We start from the raw sequence: 20015 nt of genomic DNA on the forward strand, positions 1-20015 counted from the left end.
TAAGTGTTGCCACAAACTTTTCTGTGAGGCCTCTGAAGGGGAGCTGTAGGATGTTGGTTGTCCTTTAAAGCGCACGCCAAGGAGCACTGCATAAGCTCCTTGGCAGGTCAAGCCATCTTTGCAGGTAGCTGCTGTTCGCTCAGTTGACATAGAGATGCCATACAGTAGCAAAGGCCACAATACCCTGGGTGGGATGTGATGCTGGTGCAATCAAGCCTCAAACCTGCCAGGAAGCCCAAATTTGTCAACTTTGGTTTGCCGGGTCTTGAGGTCTCGGCAGGCCTTCTGGATGTGCATGTGTGTTTTTGGCTCCCCAAGAGTGTTTTAGAATTTGGCCATGTCGATAAAGTGAGCCCAGAAATGACCTGAAGGAGTCAGAGAACATTCACTGTAAGCTAATTGATGGTGTAAGTGCTATCTAGCTTGGGTTACCATTTAGTCACATCACAAACCTTTTTTTGGCATCCAAATGATCCAATACATTGTGTAATACCCACAGGCACTGATTTACTGTTTACTGTTTTCAAATAGGAATAATATTCCCATCACATTTACCTCTACTTATCTCTCCTTCCACATAGCTCCAGGAAAGGTTTGGCTGGGATGCCTTGAAGAGGGTGTTTACTGCTTACCACAACATGAGCAACTTTCCCAATGACAACACAGGAAAGATGAACCTGTATGCTGAGACTTTCTCTCAGACTGTGGGGATGAACCTGGCTGGATTCTTCAAGGCCTGGGGCTGGCCTATGGAAACATCCACTGAGGAGAAACTCTCCAGCCTGCCTCCCTAGAGTGATCACCCCATGGTCCAGTACGACAGAACTTCAGACTGTGGCCAGAGTGCTCTGTTCAGTGGATAAATTACTTGAATGATATTGTGGGATATTTTGACATCTTTTATTGCCACCTTTTACATTTGGTGGTTGCACAGAGTTTATTTCGAAAGTTTGTTCACACCAACCATATTGACCAATTATATAAGCTGTGTGCATAAATAAATAAATTATGCTTGTCATTTGTTAGTATTTGCCTTTACTATCACAAATAAAGTTAGTACAAGTGGCACCTTCAGTTAAACTGGTTGAAACTGCTGGCAGATTTCTTCATCCAGCGCTTCTCCTCTCTGGTGACTTTCATGGTTCTCCATGGAACTGGGAGAGATGAAAGATTGGGATGTAGAATTGCAGATATTGGGACTGCAGTATATAAAACATAAGATCACAGTTTTGGCATCAGAGTTTAATATGGGAGGAAGAAATAAGCTAACTGGCAGTGTGCGAGAAAATACAATCAGTATTCTGTGTGCCCTTAATTCTTACATTTTGTCTTAGTAAGTTGGCCTCATTCTTAAATCAAGTTTTAGTGAGTCTAGAAACAAGTAAAATGTGCTTAAGGCATAGCTGTTGATATGGCTACAGACTTTTCCGACAGTAATTTAAGATAAATCTGCTTAAAACTAGTTTTATTACCTAATTAAGGTAATTATGGTAATATCACCATCCTTAATGAGTAAATAAACCCAAAAACTAGTGTGACAAGATAAATATACTGAATATAAAGGACTGTGAGTATGGTGGGTTTGATAAAATCATGTCTGTACAGAGACATTTACAAACATCTGTGAACAGTGACACAGTGGCACAGCAGGTCTGGGTGGAAGATGAGCTTGGTCAACCAAAGAAGGCCCAACTACCATTTTATACATTTTAGTGCTTTGGAGGTGCTGAAGATTTGAACAGAAGCCAGACAACATCTACTGCCGGTGTCTGTATTGTTAGAATGTTTCTGACCGTGTCCATGGAACTCATTGTAACATTTTGGAACTGTCATGTTGTGATGTCAGACTGCTGCCTCAGAACTGCCTCCTAGTATTTCCTGACTACTACTGTCCAGTTCGAGATCTACAAACACTTTGAGCAAGTCCTACTACGGTTCACTTTCATGTTTTATTTACTGAAAGAGAGGGAAAGAGTTTCAACAATGTTCATTCGTCAAAACAAGGTTAGTTTCACAGATATTTACATTTCAGACTTTTTTCATCTAAAACTGTAACATGTCTGCCTTAACTGACAGAAGATGTTGTTGTATGTGTGGCCGGTATCTATCACCAAAGAAGATCCATAATTTAATTAATGTTTCTCTCGTTTACTTAACTTTAACAGATACATCTCCAGGGAGATCAGAGCAAAGAGCGCTCCGATTCGAATGAGAGGTAAGAAAACTGCTTATGAATACAGTAAACATAGTGACAGGAAGAATAGAAAGACGTGTATGATGTGACTGCTCATGGAGGTGTTGTATTGAACAGCGGTATACTGAAAGATGTTTCAAAAATAATGTCCCACTGCCTTTTTGTGGAGGAGCCACAATATGACCTAACGCATATTATAGCCCAAAGCTCCAGTCTTGAAAGTCAGCTTGTGCCAACAACAACAGAAATATTCAGAAATATATAATTCTAATTATTTATAATAATTTAATACTGCAGTGAGTTTCTTAACTTTGTACAAGTGTTTGTGCAGTTTCCTCAGTCAGCTTTAAAAGAAAAATATTCCAGTGTGCCTTAATAAGTGAAGGCTTCTGAAGACTTGCTCCTGATGTTGACAAGTCTCCGTGATATTGATTCATCTAATGATTTAAAAATTTTCCATTAGAAAACGTCAGTAAATATTTCATTCAAATACCTGTTAACACGTTTTGTCTCTAAAAGATATTTAACTTAACAATGAAGCTGCAAATGAGTTCAGTTGAGGAGGAGATTCATTCCCATCTCTGCTTTACAAATGACTAAATTATTAAAGGATTATGAATAGTCTTGTCACTACTAGGTTGTCCACATTACTAAAAGAATCCACATTTAGATTTAGATAAGTTTATTTGTAATCAGTGCGCTGATTTTAGCTATGAACATTCACCACACCTTAAGTCACTTTTAGCGATGACAGGCTAATAAGTGAACCTCTGATGTTTAATTTCACTGTCACTAACGCCTTTAAACAAGTCCCAAATTTTATGAATGACGTTCAAACATGAGTTCACAACAGAATAATCTTTCTGTCCGTCACCAGAGTCACCATGTTGGAGGCTCCAGCCACCAAGACCACACCAGAAAACAACAAAGGACGTACTCCTTGGTGGTACAGACTCTTCGGCCGAACCCTGTTATGTGTCGCAGGAAGCTATAAATCATCATTTTAGAAGTGTGTAGCAGATATTTGGACACAAAAGGTTCTCAGTGTAGTTTTTTTCTTAGTATCGTATTTGTTTTTACTCCACAGACAAAAGATGAAGGTCAATCAAAGACTGATACTGACACCTACCCCTGCTGCAGGTCGGAGCGCTCGATCACAGTGTCTGTAGCCTCACAGTGAACTGACGTCTGTATCCTGGTAATGTTGGTAAAACTGCAGACAGAGAGATTCAACCTTTAAAACACTTCAAATCACTTTAGGTGACTTATCCACACTCCAAACTAAGTCGGCAGTAGAATAACCAGCTGTGTTTGGTTGCAGAGTCGCCTCCTCAGATGGAGCACCTTCATCCACAGCACTCCAGCCTGAAGAAGAAAAACATCAGGAGGAGAAGAAGAAGACAAAGATTAAGAAGAAGAAGAAGAAGACTTTCTGGAGACTTTTAAACTGCTGCAGAGTATGTTTTAAAAATTTCAGTGTTTCATGTTACCTGTTCTTTTCTAGTCTGGACTTGAATGTTGTCTTATAACGTCATAATTTTGCTGTACTCTGTTATTAAACCCCACTTTACTTTTTGTCCAACAGAGAAAACATCGAGTTTCTCCAGAGTCTGACGATGGCACTCTTTGCACAAGGTAACCGGACTCATTTCATTGCATTGACTGCCTGTTACTGTTCACCATGAGCTACATCACGTATTGTATTCATGAAGCTGTCCATATAGCTAATAAAATGATCTCACTCCAAGTTCCAGTTCTGATGAAAGCGAGGATGGAACCCAACAGCCTGCCAGCTCCATCCAAGCTGAGAAAAAGGAGGCGTTAAAAGACGACACGGTGCTAGAAGAGAAGAAAGAAGCTGTCACTGAAGCTGCGAGCCAGATACAAGCTGGTGAAGACTCTTTCACCAACAAGTAGGTTTACAACACAGAATCTGTGAGAGCAGATTAATGTCCAGACACTCACAGCTTCCACAGATCCTGTTTACTGACTGTCAGTCTATGTCTCTGTAGTACCAAGGAGTGTCCCCCCAGCTACAGAGATGCTGGACAGGTCTCCTACCTGCAGAGTGTCAGGGTTCAACGGGACTCCTGGTTTGGGTGAGTAAATCTGCACACACGTACTGTCATACAGAAACACAAGAAACCAACAAACAGCTGGAATATTTTATAGAAAATAAACTAGTCTCCATTTCTGTGACTAATCATTGAAGATCATCATGTTGACGTGTCATGTGACTCGTTTTGTGTGTCAGGTTTCCCAACCCAGGCCAGATCTGTTACATGAACTCCAGCCTCCAGAGTCTACTGACACTCACAGAGTTCTTCATGGATGTCAGCTCACAGGAGGAGGTGTGGAGTCTGAGTCCAGGGACTGAGATCATGATGTACAACACACTTCCTCACAAATACACACACAAAACACACAAAAACCTGGAGGCCAACATGAAACACCAACCATCATTTTCCTTCTTCCTCACCAGCTGTTTGGTGGACATTGTAAGATGTTGCAGTTCCAAAAATGCCGGCCACAAACTTTGGGCCCTCGCCACGTTCAAGGGGGTCCTCTCGGTCCGGGCTCCTGAATTTCAGCACTGTGCCCAAAAGGTGAGTCAGCTGTTTTTGGTGATTTAATGTTTCCCTGCCTGCACATTTTATCGTCTTTGCATCACATCAGATCTGTGTATTTGTGTGTGTCTATGTGTTCAGGATGCTCATGAGTTCCTAACAGCTGTCATGGATCAGATAAGGAGTCTGGCTTCACTGCTGCAGGAGTTTGCAGCCTTCATTGAGAGAAGCTACATCTGCCCTGTGAAGAAAAACCTTATGTTCACAATGCAGAAAACCAGGACATGTAAAAGGTAAAACCTCAAAGTCTGTGATGGAAAGCCAAAGCTCACCAGCTCTCTGCAGTTGTATTCTCTTTGTATGAATCTGTTCAAGGGTCACTTTAATCAAATGCTCATTCTGGCTTAGGTATTATGTGGATAAAGTCATTTCTCATGTGATTAGATCTTGACATTTTTATATGTAAAACATCTGCCTCCACTTTAGTATAATAGAGTTTAATCAAACTGAATCTATTCTGCTCAATGCATTAAAAGTGTTAAACAGAAATGAATAATCATTTTAGTAGAGAAACATTTTAATGAACCTTTAGTCATGATTGCGTCTCATATATGAACTGAACCTGTGACCTGCCATAATGGCTGTATTGTATTACTGATGATGATGTCATGTTCTTGACATGTATGTCTATGTATATTGTCCCTTTAACGCACAGTTGTGGGGCTCAGTCCATCAGAGAGGAAGAGTTCACCAACCTCTCTCTGGACCTGGTCCCTGGAGGTTCAGTGCAGTACATGCTCCAGGAATACCAGATGGTAAGAACCTCCAGGTTTCATTCATTCACATCTGCACTGACTGACACATGGCTGTGCATGTGTGTGGATGTTTTGTTGGTGTGTTGCACAGTACATAACTGACAGCATGTTGTCCCTGCAGGAGACACTCTTGGACTACAGGTGCGAGTGTGGAGGAAACACACCAGGCCAGTGCTCCACATTTCTGACCCTGCCGAAGTAAGTGTCACCACATCCGTCACAAACTGTGCAGATAGTTTTACCAACTATTTTCAAATGTCCACTCTACTCACTGCAGTGAGTGTTTTGTTCAATAAATACTGATTTATTGAGTGTCTCAAGTCTGAATTCATCCTCTTTCCCCTGCTCTTGCCTTTTCTGTCTACAGATTCTTGATATTACACCTGAATAGGTTCACGTTCACCAAGAATCTACAAATGGGGAAGCTGCATCATCCCATCAACCTCTTCAGGGAGCTGATGGTAACCGCCACACAGGTAAAGAACTCACACACCTGACGATAAACACAGAGAAAACATGTGGACTATGTGTACTGGAGTTAGGACTGTGTGTGAAACTAACTGTTGTTATTTGTGTTTCTTCACAGGCTGAGGGTTGGTACAGTCTGGTCAGTGCCATCAGCCATTTTGGATCTGGACGAAACTCAGGTAAGGAAACATGAGAGGAGACTGTAACCTATAAATGCCACATTTCTACTATTATTTATTTGTGGATTTGGTGTTTAACATTTGACTACCACTCTTTTAATTACACCTTAATTATTTGATTCTCTTGAAATGTGTTTTGAATTGGATGGAAACTGTTCTTCTCTTCCTCAGTAAAGTTTCATAACCTCAGTTCAACCTGGTATAACAATGATTCTTCTCCTTTTAGGACATTACATCAGTGATGGACTGCACCCTGACCACACACCAGAGGACCCCGCTGACCGCTGGCTCCAGTATAACGATGCCCTAGTGTTGGAGACGACTGGAGCCTTCGTTTGTGAGAATCGCCAGAATACAGCTTATATTCTCTTTTACCAAAGAAGGGTGAGAGGACAACACTGTCGACGTCATGCAGATTGTTGCTGTTTAAATTGCTCACAAATGTTTTTATATCTGATGTTAGATGTAGGCCAGTCTAGTAATGGTGGGACTGAATGATGCTGGGCTGCCTGGATGACACCAAGTCAGACCCCTGATATGTGGATGAGGATCCAGTCAGGTAAGCAGCCATGGAGGCTTCACAGGTAAGTCTGTGGATTCTCTGTTTTTGTGCTGCAGATGGTGGTTTTGGATGGCCCAGCAGCCCGTCCTGTGTCCTGGAGTAGCAGGAGGTCCCCCAGCCCTTAGGAGGAAGGGTTCCCCCAGAGAGCCAGGTTGCTCCCGAGGTTTCTTCTTGTTTAAAGGGAGTTTTTCCTCCTTAAAGACTGCATGTAAATGACTACAACTAAATGTAAATAAATTTAATATATATAAATCACTTTTTAATGAAATATTTTCTTTATTGTCAGCATCATTGTGAGTCTTTATGGTTGAACCAGGGCTAAATAAAGTTTATACAATGACTTCACAGCATTTTCTTTTTAGCTCACTGACATTGTAAAAACAGAAGAAATGTACACTAGCAGCAAAGATAAAATAGTTTCATAGTGTACACACTATTATTATGTGTTTTGGTCTCAAAGTTGTGCCTGCTGATATTTGAAATCTGTTTAAGCCTATTAGTGGGTTCCAAAGGATACAGTCATCTATGTCTGTGAAGGTTCTCAGTCATCCAGGTCATAGTATATCCAAAAAAAGAAAGCATTTAAAAATGGCAACTGGACTTGTAGAGTTTTTTGAGAAGACGCTTCACCACTCATCCGAGTAGCTTCTTCGGTTCTAGGGGACCTCAAACTTCCCACCAGTCCCAATGAAACGTCCAGTCCAGTTGCCTTTTTTAAATGCTTTGTTTTTTTTGGATATGCAGTCATCTAAACAACTAAAGGATGGACTTATATCAAATTTTAAACAGCAATATGTGGCCCCCATGAAATCAATTCTAGTGATTTTGGAAATCCCCTAGTCACTTTCCTAATAACGTTAGCTTGGTTGCTGATGTTAGCTGTCTTGCCTCTTTGTTGCCTCAATTATTACAGGTTTTCAAAGTTTTTCTATAGGAATAGACCCCATAGGACTATTGTTTGTCAAACATAAGGCCGGAAAAGGATCAGTTGTGGGTTACAGTCTCATGGCCAATCATTCTGTCACGCTGCCACATACTGCCGTAAAAACTGCTACAACAGGCCAATTAGTCAGGTTTAAACCAAGCGGCAACCTCCAGGTCTGAGCAATTAAGCCTATGTGGAAGTGCCCAAAAACGTTAGGTTAAGAAATTCCCTGAAGCATTCCCATCACACTGCCCCCCAGAAGAATATAAGGACTATTCAAGTTACAAGATTCATTTGCAGTATTAGGATCAGCAAGATTAATGAATATAAAGTGTGAAACATAAATATAATTAATTAGTTTTCTTTGTTTTTTTATGACTATGTTATTTATTTATTTTGTTTGGTGTAAATATAAAAGTCTAAATCTGTCCCACTGACTTTAAATTAAGCTTTGCCGTCAGCTCCTGTTTAGCCAACACTCTTGGCCAGGAGGTGGCAGTAATGCGCACGAAAGATGATTGAAAGTTAAACCAAAAGGAAGAAGAAGAAAACGTCGACGTATGAGGAAGTAGACAGACTCGTATTATTATTGTAGTGTACGTGGTGTAGTGTATTGTAATTATGCAGAGCCCGGAATTATCTTTTACGTTAACTTACTTTGTTTTCGCTCTCTGCTTCGTGTTTACTCCCAACGAGTTCCGTTCGGCAGGTTTAACCATCCAGAATTTGTTTTCGTCCTGGCTGGGGAGTGAGGATGTGGGCTTCGTCCAGTACCACGTCAGGAGGACCAGCATTACCGTACTCGTCCACTCCGCACTGCCTCTAGGTCAATATTTTTGTTGTTATTACTAAGACTTGTGATGTATTAGCTGGCGCACGCAGTTTACTAGCAGCGGCGATTATGTTGGATGCCCACATATTGTGTTGGACTGTGTAGTTTGGTTCAGTGAAAACACAACAAACTTTGTCATTTTTGACCATCGTCCACCCACCCTGCTGCTGAAGCTGCTTATCAGCTCCTCCTACGCAGTCAACAGGAATGAACTCAAGTAGGGAGCACAACAGAAAGTCTTGTCCCCAAGGGTCATAATGTGGGGCCAGGTGGTGAGTAGTAGAGTAGTTCTCAACTGGTCTGCCTTCGGAACCCTAATGTCCAAATCGAGGAAAATGTTCAACTTTCTCACATGTATTTAATGAAAAGATGGCGCAGTTTGAACTTGAGACAGTACAGAACTTCACAGTATGCCTGCACAAAAAAAGCATGTTTAATAATAAACCAAAACGACCAGCAGGTGGCGATGCTAGACAGGGAAAGATGTCGTATGTGAGTTTTGACATGTACAATTAGCTGTGAAAACAAACTTTTGCTGATCTTCTTCTATGCTGTGAGTGTCATGCATTATCGCCACCTACTGCTAAGGAGCATGAATAGACAGCACAATCTATGATTAATTAATCTGGTGCTTATTTTATAACTATGTTCTTCTTATCTCTTTAGGGTATTTTATTGGGCTGTGTATCGCTTCTCCAGACATAAACCTTGACTACATTCATCAGGTCAGTCCATCTATTTGGCTGTAAGCAGATTTATGAAGACACTTGCTGGACACATGTATTAACCCTCCGTGATACTGACTGTTTTATACAATGTAGGTTAAGAATATAGCCCTATTCGCACAAGACTAGTTTTACCTGGGGACCTGTAGTCATTTGTAATAATTGTGGAGGTTGGGAATCACAATATGTATTTGTATGTCTCGTAACAAAAGTCATGTGAGAAAACTAATCCAGTGCGAATCAGCATCTTTGATTTGGGGTGCGTGTATAGGATGTGCTATAAATCAAAGTTTGGACAGATGTTAGGGAGCAAAGTCAAGATGTCTGTGACCCATTCACAGAAAAAAAGGTAGATGACATGAATGACATGACATTTTTAATGTATTTTTTTAATTATCTGAATTTGCAAAGTAAGTAAAGGTGTCAAAAAGTGTAGAGGTCTAAAATGAATGATATTACCTCTGACATGTAGTGGAGTGAAGCAAAAAGTAGCAGAGACGTCATAACCATGGATAGTAAATTTGAGAGAAACACACAGTTTGCCTATCCCGTGCAAATGCGTCACATGAAACACGGATGTAGGGGGGTAATTTAGGTAACACTAATCCCGTGCCAATAGGGCTTATGCTTCGCATTCAGGGGCATAGAAGTGAGCAAACAGTAACTGTTGACGATGTAATAAGATTTTTGTACAATAAAATAACATGAGATCATCTCATATCTGTTCTGCTGTGCCATTTAACTTCAGATTCATAAAACTTTATTTGTCCCCGGGGGGCAATTTAAGGCACAAGTGAGCAGCTTAACTTGCAAGTAACAGGCATTTTAAGGTGCAAAAAAAACAGAAACGTAACAAGATACAAAACACAAAGTATATACGTACCATGCCATAAATGTTATGACTATCCAAAATTCAGACAAAAAGAAATCTGCTTGTGCTAATAATATTAAACAAATTTGCAACCAAGCTTAAGTTCTTGGCTGACACTTGAGATGCTTCAATACACCCGCACTCTCTTCTTACCTCATCATGCCATGTGTTTTCTGATGTACACCAGTCCCTCCTGCAGCAAAGCACCGCCACTACATGATGCTGCCACTCCTGTGCTTCATGGTGTAAGTGTTTGGTGTTGTCTGCTTGCGAGCCACCCCACTTTTTCCTACATACATAATGATGAACCTTCCTCCTAATGATCATGTTGTGGGGCTGTTTTGCCGCAGGAGGAACTGGTGCACTTCATAAAATAGACGGCATCATGAGGAAAGAACATTATGTGGAAATATTGAAGCAACATCTCAAGACATCAGCCAGGAAGTTAAAGCTTGGCCGCAAATGGGTCTTCCAAATGGACAATGACCCTAAGCATACTGCCAAAGTAGTTACAAAGTGGCTTAAGGACAACAAAATCAATGTTTTGGAGTGGCCATCACAAAGCCCCGATCTCAATCCCATAGAAAATTTGTGGGCAGATCTGAAAAGGCGTGTGCGAGCGAGGCGGCCTACAACCCTGACTCAGTTACACAAGTTCTGTCAGGAGGAATGGACCAGAATTCCAGCAGACTATTGTGAGAAGCTTGTGGAAGGATACCCAAAAATGTTTGACCCAAGTCATACAGTTTAAAGGCAATGCTACCAAATACTAAGGAAAAAAAAGACTTTGAAGAAAGTAATAAAAAATTCTCCAAGAAATTCTCTCTCTCATTATTGTGGCATTTAGCAAATAGAAATAATTTTAGTAATCCTAACTGACCTAAAACAGGAGAGGTTTAGTCTGATTTAACTTCAGACAGTGAGGAAAAAAGATTTATGTGTCTTTTAACATAGTGTATGTAAACATCTGGTTTCAACTGTATCTCCATGTGCAGCTGTGTTATGGCATTTTCAGTTTTGGTTTCAGTGGCTTCTTCCTTGACGAGCAGCATTTCAGATCATGTCAATGTAGAACTCATTTGACTGTGACTATAGATAGTTTTCTGTTTGTGTTATCCAGTGTCTTCACAAGGTTCTTTACAGTGATGTAGTCAGTCTTAGGTGATCTTAGATAATAACAATATGTAAACAATTGTTGGCCCAACTTCTGTTGACTGGTTAAATGTAATGACTTAAACCTCAGTGTCTGCAAATGTCTGAGTTCAACTGAAGATGTAAAATCTTTGACTTGCTGGTCCTTTTCCCAGTGAAGCTCATCATCTGTGTTGTGCTGTTTTGTTGTCCCAGGTGAGTGGCAGCTGGAGAGCACTTCTCCTCCTCTCTCTCTGCCTCCAGTTAGTCAGCTGGATCCTCGTCATTTACTGGTCCCGTTGTCACTGGCAAAATCATCCCATCAGCCGCGCACTGCAGTCCCACGTACAGCTTTCTCACTCGAGCTGGGGCACTGTGGCAGCAAACCTCAATGTGGAGTTCAGACGCATAGATAAGTTTGCAGCAGGACCACCTGAGGCCAGAGTTGTTGTGACTGACAGCTGGGTGTTAAAGGTGAGTAGGAAAACCTTACATCTGCGTGTGAATAATGTTATCCAATCTTGCAAGGCAAGGGTTTCTGTCACAAATCTCTTTGTGCAAAATAGATCATTTATAGAGAAGCTTCAGCTATGAGAAAAAAACAGTAATAATGAGGTTGCATTGTGCCTAACACTGCAACAATCTATCTGCAGTTCCTCAAATTTCTGGGAAGCAGGGAGAATATGTGACTGACACAGTTGTCAAGCATGCAGATGTTTCTTCTAAATGTCTGCCTCTGCAGCCGTCTAGGCCCCACGCTGGGCAAAGCTGTCAATGATCCACACTGTAACTAGCAGGAAAATAGAAGTAAAGTAAATGCTTATACCTGAAAACTATAAAGCTGGATAAAACAAAAAAGGATCACCCTAAAATATAGGTGACAGTCTTTAAATTAAGACAAGCCGTAGATTTTTAAATATCTTGTTTGCTATAATTCCATAGTATTAAACCATTTAGCACAATTCTGTCTTTTCAAAACATTTTTTAAACTTGTGTCGTATAATTTTAGTGACACATAAATATTAATTTAAAGTGTGGTAGAGCCTCAGGCTAACTTATCTTAGCATGAGGTGGGATAACTAGCTTTAAACTAGGACCAACAAGGCCATGAGTCAGCCAGCTGCTACCACATCAGATATGGTTTAACCTAGCTTGGTAGCCTCAGCTGACATTGTGATGTCAGTTGCATAGGTGTTTTTGTTTGCTTAATGGGGGACTGGGGAGTTTATGGTTAAAATGGCTTTTAAATATCCTTTTTTTGTCTGTAGGTGACCACCTACCACGTCCACATGGCCTTACAGAGTCAATGCAGTGTGACGGTGACAGAGTCCAGACAGCACCAGCTGAATCCAGATTCAGCCTCCCCTTCAGAGATACTGACGCTAAGAGTGGACAGCGTCAACCCTGCTGTCAGACCATTCAGTATCAGGTGTTTATATGCTCAAAGCCAAAACAAGTCTGTCATTACAAAGTGGCTTATGTCATGCTCAAAAGGAAACTTTTTCCACTGTTTCCAGGCTCAACTCTACAGAGTATGCAGAGTTCAGGGAGAAGCTCCGAGGTCCTATAATACACTCTCGTAATGTAGTAATCCACCTAACAATGAGCGAACTTTTCCTTGAAACGTTCAAAGCTCAGGTGGACCTCAATCAGACATACACACTCCCCAGTGGACAGGTACCCTGCAGTTTATACAGCTGCTTTGTTACAATGCTCAGCACGTACTGTAATTCTATCCACATTTACAAGTGTTAATTTAATCAAAAGCATGTTCTTTGGATACACAGGAGGTTGAGCCCTGTATTGGATGTATGCAAGTTCCAGCAAACACTAAACTGTTGAGACTTTGCCACACAGGAGGTACGTGTGTGTGTGTGTGTTTGTGTATTGGGTATGTATCTGCATGTGAATACTGGTTAATGTGACTGTGCCTTTGTAACTGCTGTGTGTTACAGGAGGTGACGGTGAGTCAGAATGCCAGCAGTGTTTCTGCAGACCAATGTGGTGTCTGTCGTGCCTTGGTCGATGGTTTGCCAGCCGCCAAGACCAGCAAAGACCTGAGACCTGGCTGTCCAGCACAGTACCCTGCCCCACCTGTAGAGCCAAATTCTGTATACTGGACATCTGTGTGCTCCAGGGACAAGATACACACACCGATCCAAATTGACTTTTCAGCTCAGAATAATGCGGAGGTGTATTCTTAAGCAACATTCGGTAATGAACATCTGAAAGAAGCATGGATACGGCACTGGACTAAACTTATTTATACATCTGTTTTTTATGTTCTATTAGCAGGGTGTAACATAGGTACTCTGAGTCTGGTAAACATTTGACTCAAACACAGCATAATGTGGGTTTAGGTTTTATCCAGTGCCAGGCTATAGGATTTACAGATTTACAGTGCTTGGCAACAAATGCTGATGACAAGGTGAAATGAATGATATTGAATACCTTGTAACCCTAGTAACCATGGAAATGTCTGGGCTACACACACACAAGTGAAGTGTCTGTTGTTGTAGTCAGCATATTGAATGTGGGAGCAATGGACAGGTGTAAGGAACCTAGCCACTTTCACAAGGGTTAAAGATACGGTGCAGAACTTGTTTGTCTCCCTTCTGGTAGTGAGTGCAATTAAACACTGTCAGCGCATGCATATGCCTACAGTCTGTAACCTTTCAGTCCTTTCTCTTCTGTCAGAGCTCTTCCACAAGGAAAAGGCACACCAAATAGAGTCTGTATTTGTTATCTGTAGATACATTTTTTATAGAATGCAATTATTTCTCTGAATCCCGATGTTCTTTTTAATCTAAATCCCTGATTGCCAGAGAACGTAAATTCATATATACTTTGTTATAGATATGCCAGTCAGATGTCCTCCACCAGCTGGGGATCCTCTGGCTGCCACTTTCCGGCCAATTTGCAGGGTTGGAATTTATGAGCAAATATAGTTATTAGAAAAAAAAATAATTAAATAAATGATTCTTAATTATTACAGCCTGAAAATGACTTAAATAATTACAGGCCCTGGTAATGGGCCAATATCCAAACGAGTAAATTCAGTGTCAATTATTCACTGATGCATGAGTAGTGAAGGTGTGACAGAGAGCAGACTCCTTCGGCCTGACCTGCTCTTACCACAACATGCATACAAATGAGACACAGCTCCAGGCTGGAGACACTCAAACTTCTAATCTATAAACTCACAAACAGGCAAGCACATGTGACACGTATGCGTAGTTGTAAGGGTATGTGTGTTTACATGTGTGTGACAGAGAAACGAGTAGGAGACTGAGCAAGATGGCAGACACAGTCCATGTGGGGATGCATCTCCACCAGAGAGCTGGCCAAGGAGATGACCGGGAGATCTAGATAGAGATAGTGGCTCATGGTGTCTACCAGCGCTGCACGTGTGTCTGAGGATGTGTCGAGTGTGTGAGTGTGTATGTGGTTAGTAGCGGAAAATGAATCCCAGTGGTTGCAAGGAGGCACAATAATTCACTCTTATCACACAGGCAAGCAGCGAATAGGCTGATCTATTCACTGCAGTCGCTGGCCTTCAGACCAGAGTTGGTAACAGTGTGGCAGTTACAACGCCTGATTCATTTGTGATGAACCAAAGGAGAAATTTACATTTTCATCCTCGCTTAAAATTTCTTATAGCATAAACAGTCCTGATGGCAATAATATCATGCAATAATAAAATAATGAGCAATCCCTTAACTAAGTCCAAAAGTATACAAGAACAAGAGAGAAATACCACAAAACACAAATATTCCATAAAAAACTTTGTAAAAATAGTACCTGGTGGACTCATTTGCCCATTTGGATAACCAAAGTACCTTAAGTGTGCCAAAGTGAGCTACAAAATACTAGTGAGTTCAACTACAGGAGGTAGTTTGGCCATTCTTTTTAACATGTACATCACTACATTCTACCATTACGTAATAGAATACATGTGCATATTAATGTTTCTATCATATGACTCTTGTGCAGGCATGTAACTCCCCAGGGAAACGAGTCATCGAGTCATGTTGCCCATAGTTAAGAAAGTTGATGAGTACAAAACGGTTGAACTCTGTTGTAGTACCAACATATGCCACTAGATGGAGGCAAATGATTATGCATTAAATTGAGGAACAGCGTGCGGATTCTGTCAGAAAAGTCACCATAGTAAATGGAGGATCATGTAGACAGACTCAAAGAGACCACAAAACGTAACTGGATTCTCATTAGTATTATATATTATTGTTTGAAATTGAGGGTTTGTTGATTCACAGGAACTTGATTTGATGGACATGGACCTGTCTCAGTCATGCTCAGGAACCAGCCTAAATTGAACCTGCAGCTTAACTTTCCCTTACATTCAAACTTGTGTGGCTTTTGGCTTTTCTTCATTGATCTATAGCACTCAGCCCTCACTGTTATTTCTCCATGCCTTGAATCTTTGTCAGAAACTGAGAGTGACACTGACATTAGAAAAGTTGTGATGCTGGTTAATTAGATGACACACAATAGTGTTACCTTTGGCCATTATAAAAAAAAAACATGCTAGGTTAACTTGACACTGCTGTAACTAGATGGTCTAGCACCTACCTGATGATAATACATCTTTTTGACATGAAGGACTCACTCACTGAAGTAGCTAATGGGATGGCCTGGGATTGTCTGCTGCCAAGTGAGTGACACCCCTTTGCTGAGCACACCCAGATGCTCTAGGGTCCTTGTCTCTGACAGTACCCGCCCTCCTGGGCCTAAATTCTAACTTGTCTGATTTCCTCCAGGCCCAAGGTTCTACCTACAGGGACACAACCTTTCTGGCACAGAAGATGAAGGCAAACTTAGAGCAACGCTTCAGCTGCTTCCTTGATCCCAGCAACTCAAAGTTCTCACCCCTTGCTACTGCTGCATGTTTCCTCGATCCAACAGTCTGAGCTGATGCAATCATTGTCGTATTATTGTTGTCATGGTTTTAGGAGTGTGGCTACAGATACTCCATCTCGTTCTGTGAAGGAAACAGCTTCCCAGGGCCCCTGAAGCAAAGGAGTACACAACAAATGATGAGTTGTACTGGTGACACCCCCCATGGAAACTGGGGAGAGAGGGGAGGTAAAGCATACAGCCCAATCCGGCGGGGAGGTTAGCACCCTGATCTGGCGCTTCTCACTGGCTTTACATCTTACCTACTCCTAGATCAACAACAAGTCACTAATGTTATCACGTAGCATAATCTGTGTGGTTATCATCGTGTCTTCTGGCTCTTATAACAGCTAGTCAAGTACCAAGTAAAGTGCTGCTATAGGTCTGTCCCCCACCCTGCTCTACTCTGCTCCATCTCCTTCTTTCGTTGTGTTTCTCTCTCCTGCTGGCCAGGACTGTTATGGCTTCATGACAATGCCCACAAACTTCCCAGAGTGCATGTATGTAGTAAGAGATTAGAATGACTTCTGGTGTCCATTCCACAGAGAGAGACCTAGAGATCATTCATTGTTCCATCTCTTGTCGCTATCTGGTTTGTAATGTTCTGACGCTGTCATGGTTGAAGATGAAAAGGCCATCTTGGCAGATCCTCAGTCCCAGGATTACTGCAGAAATGAATTTCCTGCAAAGAATTCCAAAACCCAGCTGGGTGACAGGTATCTGATAGCCACAGATAAAGACAGGTCATTTTAATTCTCCTCAGATGAAGCTGAACTTGCAGCTTTGAGGTCCCCTGGTGGCTAAGAGGCCCTATGCATTTGCACAGTCCACATATAGTAAGAAACAGCTCTGCAGCCTGTAAACCCTTACCATGATCGGTCGAAAGGTTGCGGGCATGAGGGAGTCATGTCTTGTTTATGCATAGAGTGCTGCACGTAGATCTTAATAGAATGTTGTTCCTGACTGGTTAGAGACTTAGTCGATTAGATGCCTCATGTGAAGTGTGACATGATGTACACTATATTGCTAAAAGTATTCACTCAGCCATCCAAATAATTGAATTCAGGTGTTCCAATCACTTCCATGGCCACAGGCGTGTAAAATCAAGCACCTAGGCATGCAGACTGCTTCTACAAACATTTGTGAAAGAATGGGTCACTCTCAGGAGCTCAGTGAATCCCAGCGTGGTACTGTGATAGGATGACACCTGTACAACAAGTCCAGTCATGAAATCTCCTCGCTACTAAATATTCCACAGTCAGCCTACAGTGGGATTATAACAAAGTGGAAGCGATTGGGAACGTCAGCAACTCATCTACAAAGTGGCAGGCCACGTAAAATGACAGAGCGGGGTCAACGGATGCTGAGGTGCATAGTGCACAGAGGTCCTTTGAGATTAATTAGAGTGAAGACTGTGAGCCAGGCCTTCTCATCCAACATCAGTGTCTGACCTCATAAATGCGCTACAGAAGAATGGTAAAAAATCCCCATACACACACTCCTAAACCTTGTGGAAAGCCTTCTCAGAAGAGTTGAAGAGTTGAAGCTGTTATAGCTGTAAAGGGTGGGCCGACGTCACTTAAGTTCATACACACGTAAAGGCAGATGAGTGAATACTTTTGGCAATATGGTGTTTTTCTTATAGGCAAAACAAATTTAAACTAAGGAAACTTTAATTCTAAAATCATATTAAGTACCGTTTTCCTTTCTTTTTATCCTTAGGTGGTTTGAATAAGAGTGTAGTTGAGCAACATTCAGAATGAAAACTCTTTCCAAATTAATTGGTGTAGTATGGCCAGCAGTATTTGTGGTGATATTGGTAATAGAATAAGAGTAGAATCGTTATTTGTTAATGAACAGTCAATATTCAAAAGAAAAATGTCTAAAAATTCAGACAAAGCTTTATTTCCTAAGCTGACTGTTGACTGTAGTATTATCAGTAGGAGCTTCCCTGTTTATTCACAATAAGAATGCATGAAAACGAGGAAAAAGGCATGTTTTCCAAATCGTGGGCTGTAGTATAAGCAGCAAGAGGTTCTTGATGTCTGTGGTCATTTTTGTCATGCTACAGTGAATATGATCGCTGTTACTGAATATTTCTCAGTTTGCTTTTTTCGGCTCTGCACTTTGTAGACGGTCCCTGCGCCTTCGTCTCTACGCCGGGTGCGCGCAGAGATCAGTGTTGTTTGCCCAGCACAGAAACCTCTGAGTTTTGTTGAAAACTCAAAAGAAGAAATGAAAAATCAAAAAATAATAGTAGCCTGTGCCTTAGCATCGTTTCGTTAGAGAGTTATTGAATCTGAATTTGTTTCTAACTTTACCGAACAGAATTGTTGTTTGCTTTCACACGGTGTCAGTGTCGTTTCCGCAGGGTACGGTTCGATTTTTTCCCCGTGTGTGTGTGTGTGTGTGATTTTTGACTTCCAGATTTTGGTGAAAATCAGAGTTGGACCCCTTCTCTCTCTCGCTCCCACGGCACAAATTGGGAGGCTGGCTTTGTGCGAGGGCTCTTAAAGGAGAAGGAAAGCTCAGCTGCAGCAAGATTTCCCCCACTTCATCTCAGGAGGATGGACAAGACCGTGCGCTCACTCTCAGCAGGTTTGCTTCATCACTGACCGCACACATTTGTGACTGACTGGAGGAATAAACCATGGAAACTGATGAGAATTCTATAACATAGTTGGATATCTGCTTCAACAATGAACTCCTGCAGCTGCAGCACAGCATCCGTCTCATCCCTGAGGAGATCCAGGTGTGGGTAAAGAGCATTTTTGGAAGTTTGCTGCCTGATCCCATGCCTGGCCCCAGAAAATTTCTGGTGGAGTCCACCTCGCTGCCCCTGACAATGGGCTGGGGCTGGAACCTGAGCTTGTATGTGGGGATGCTCCTCGGGCTCCTGGTGCTCATGATGCTTCTTCTCTGGATGCTCCTCAAGCAGTTGAGGAACTCTGTGGCAGTATCCATGCTGCAGCCCGTTCGCTCTTTCAGACAGCCTTACACTGAGCATGTGTTGTGAAAAATGGGATTAAATCTGTCAAAGCACTGCCAGAACTGAGGCTCGTTGGAGGTCTTCAATGTGCCTTTGCAGATTCATGTAAGAAAAATGACTTTTAAAAATGATTTGTTGTGAACTAAACTGCTTTTATTGCCTCAGACAATAATAAAAGCTCATGTTCTCATAAGTAGTAGAATCCCCTGTCTTCTTCTTTTAACAGCTTCATATCTTGCCACGGCATTATCTTTCTCATACAACCACGAAACAGGGACTCTTATCTATGTTCTTTTGAGTTATTAAAATTGCAGTTAATCTTCTGAGGCAGCTATTTCTTTTTATCTTGTCTGTGAATTTACACAGCCGAGCTCAAACATCCAAATTGTTGAGTAAAAGTACAAGCCGAGATTAAATCTACATCTCGATTCATGTTGATTCAAGCAATGCATTCAGGAGGGCAATTTGCACTCCTCTCATCTTATTGAGGATATCTGCAGATGACATATATTAAAACGTCTTTGGCACTTTGTTTCTCAACTCCTGTGTCCATATCGGAGAGTAAATGGCACCCTTGAAGCAAAAGGCTAACATCAACTGGAGGATCTCACATTTTTAATGCTGTTTCATATTTCCCATGTATGCCTGAGTGGATTCCGTACACAGGCATAGGCTTGTGGTTCAGGCTAACTTAGTAAATCTGGCTCTTAATGTGGTTTACTTTCATTCAATCGTTATCCAGGGGCTGACCAGGCAGTCTTTGATTGAATAGAGAGAAATCAATAGCCTCTTAACCCTGAGGGGAGCATGTTAATAATACCTTGACAGCTGATTTCCACA

General features: G+C 41.6%; 1 protein-coding gene across 3 annotated transcripts; it reads left to right on the forward strand.

Moving 5' to 3' along the window:
- The first annotated feature begins 8220 nt into the window (after positions 1-8220).
- On the forward strand, positions 8221-19801 carry tmem129 (transmembrane protein 129, E3 ubiquitin protein ligase). Of its 3 annotated transcripts, none has more exons than XR_014699183.1 (8): positions 8221-8536; positions 9209-9267; positions 11486-11743; positions 12538-12698; positions 12787-12946; positions 13057-13129; positions 13225-18784; positions 18867-19801. XR_014699183.1 is itself a non-coding variant. In XM_084549609.1 (7 exons), the coding sequence occupies exons 1-7, from the start codon at positions 8332-8334 to the stop codon at positions 13434-13436; spliced, it is 1128 nt and encodes a 375-aa protein (XP_084405735.1). In that variant the 5' UTR covers positions 8221-8331; the 3' UTR covers positions 13437-19801. The 3 variants fall into 3 exon arrangements, 1 of the variants encoding a protein (XP_084405735.1); XR_014699184.1 differs by having other exon boundaries at positions 13225-17662; positions 18614-19801; XM_084549609.1 differs by having other exon boundaries at positions 13225-19801.
- Positions 19802-20015: the final 214 nt, after the last annotated feature.

The sequence above is a fragment of the Chelon labrosus genome (assembly GCF_963514085.1).
Source record: "Chelon labrosus genome assembly, chromosome: 8".
NCBI lineage: Eukaryota > Metazoa > Chordata > Actinopteri > Mugiliformes > Mugilidae > Chelon > Chelon labrosus.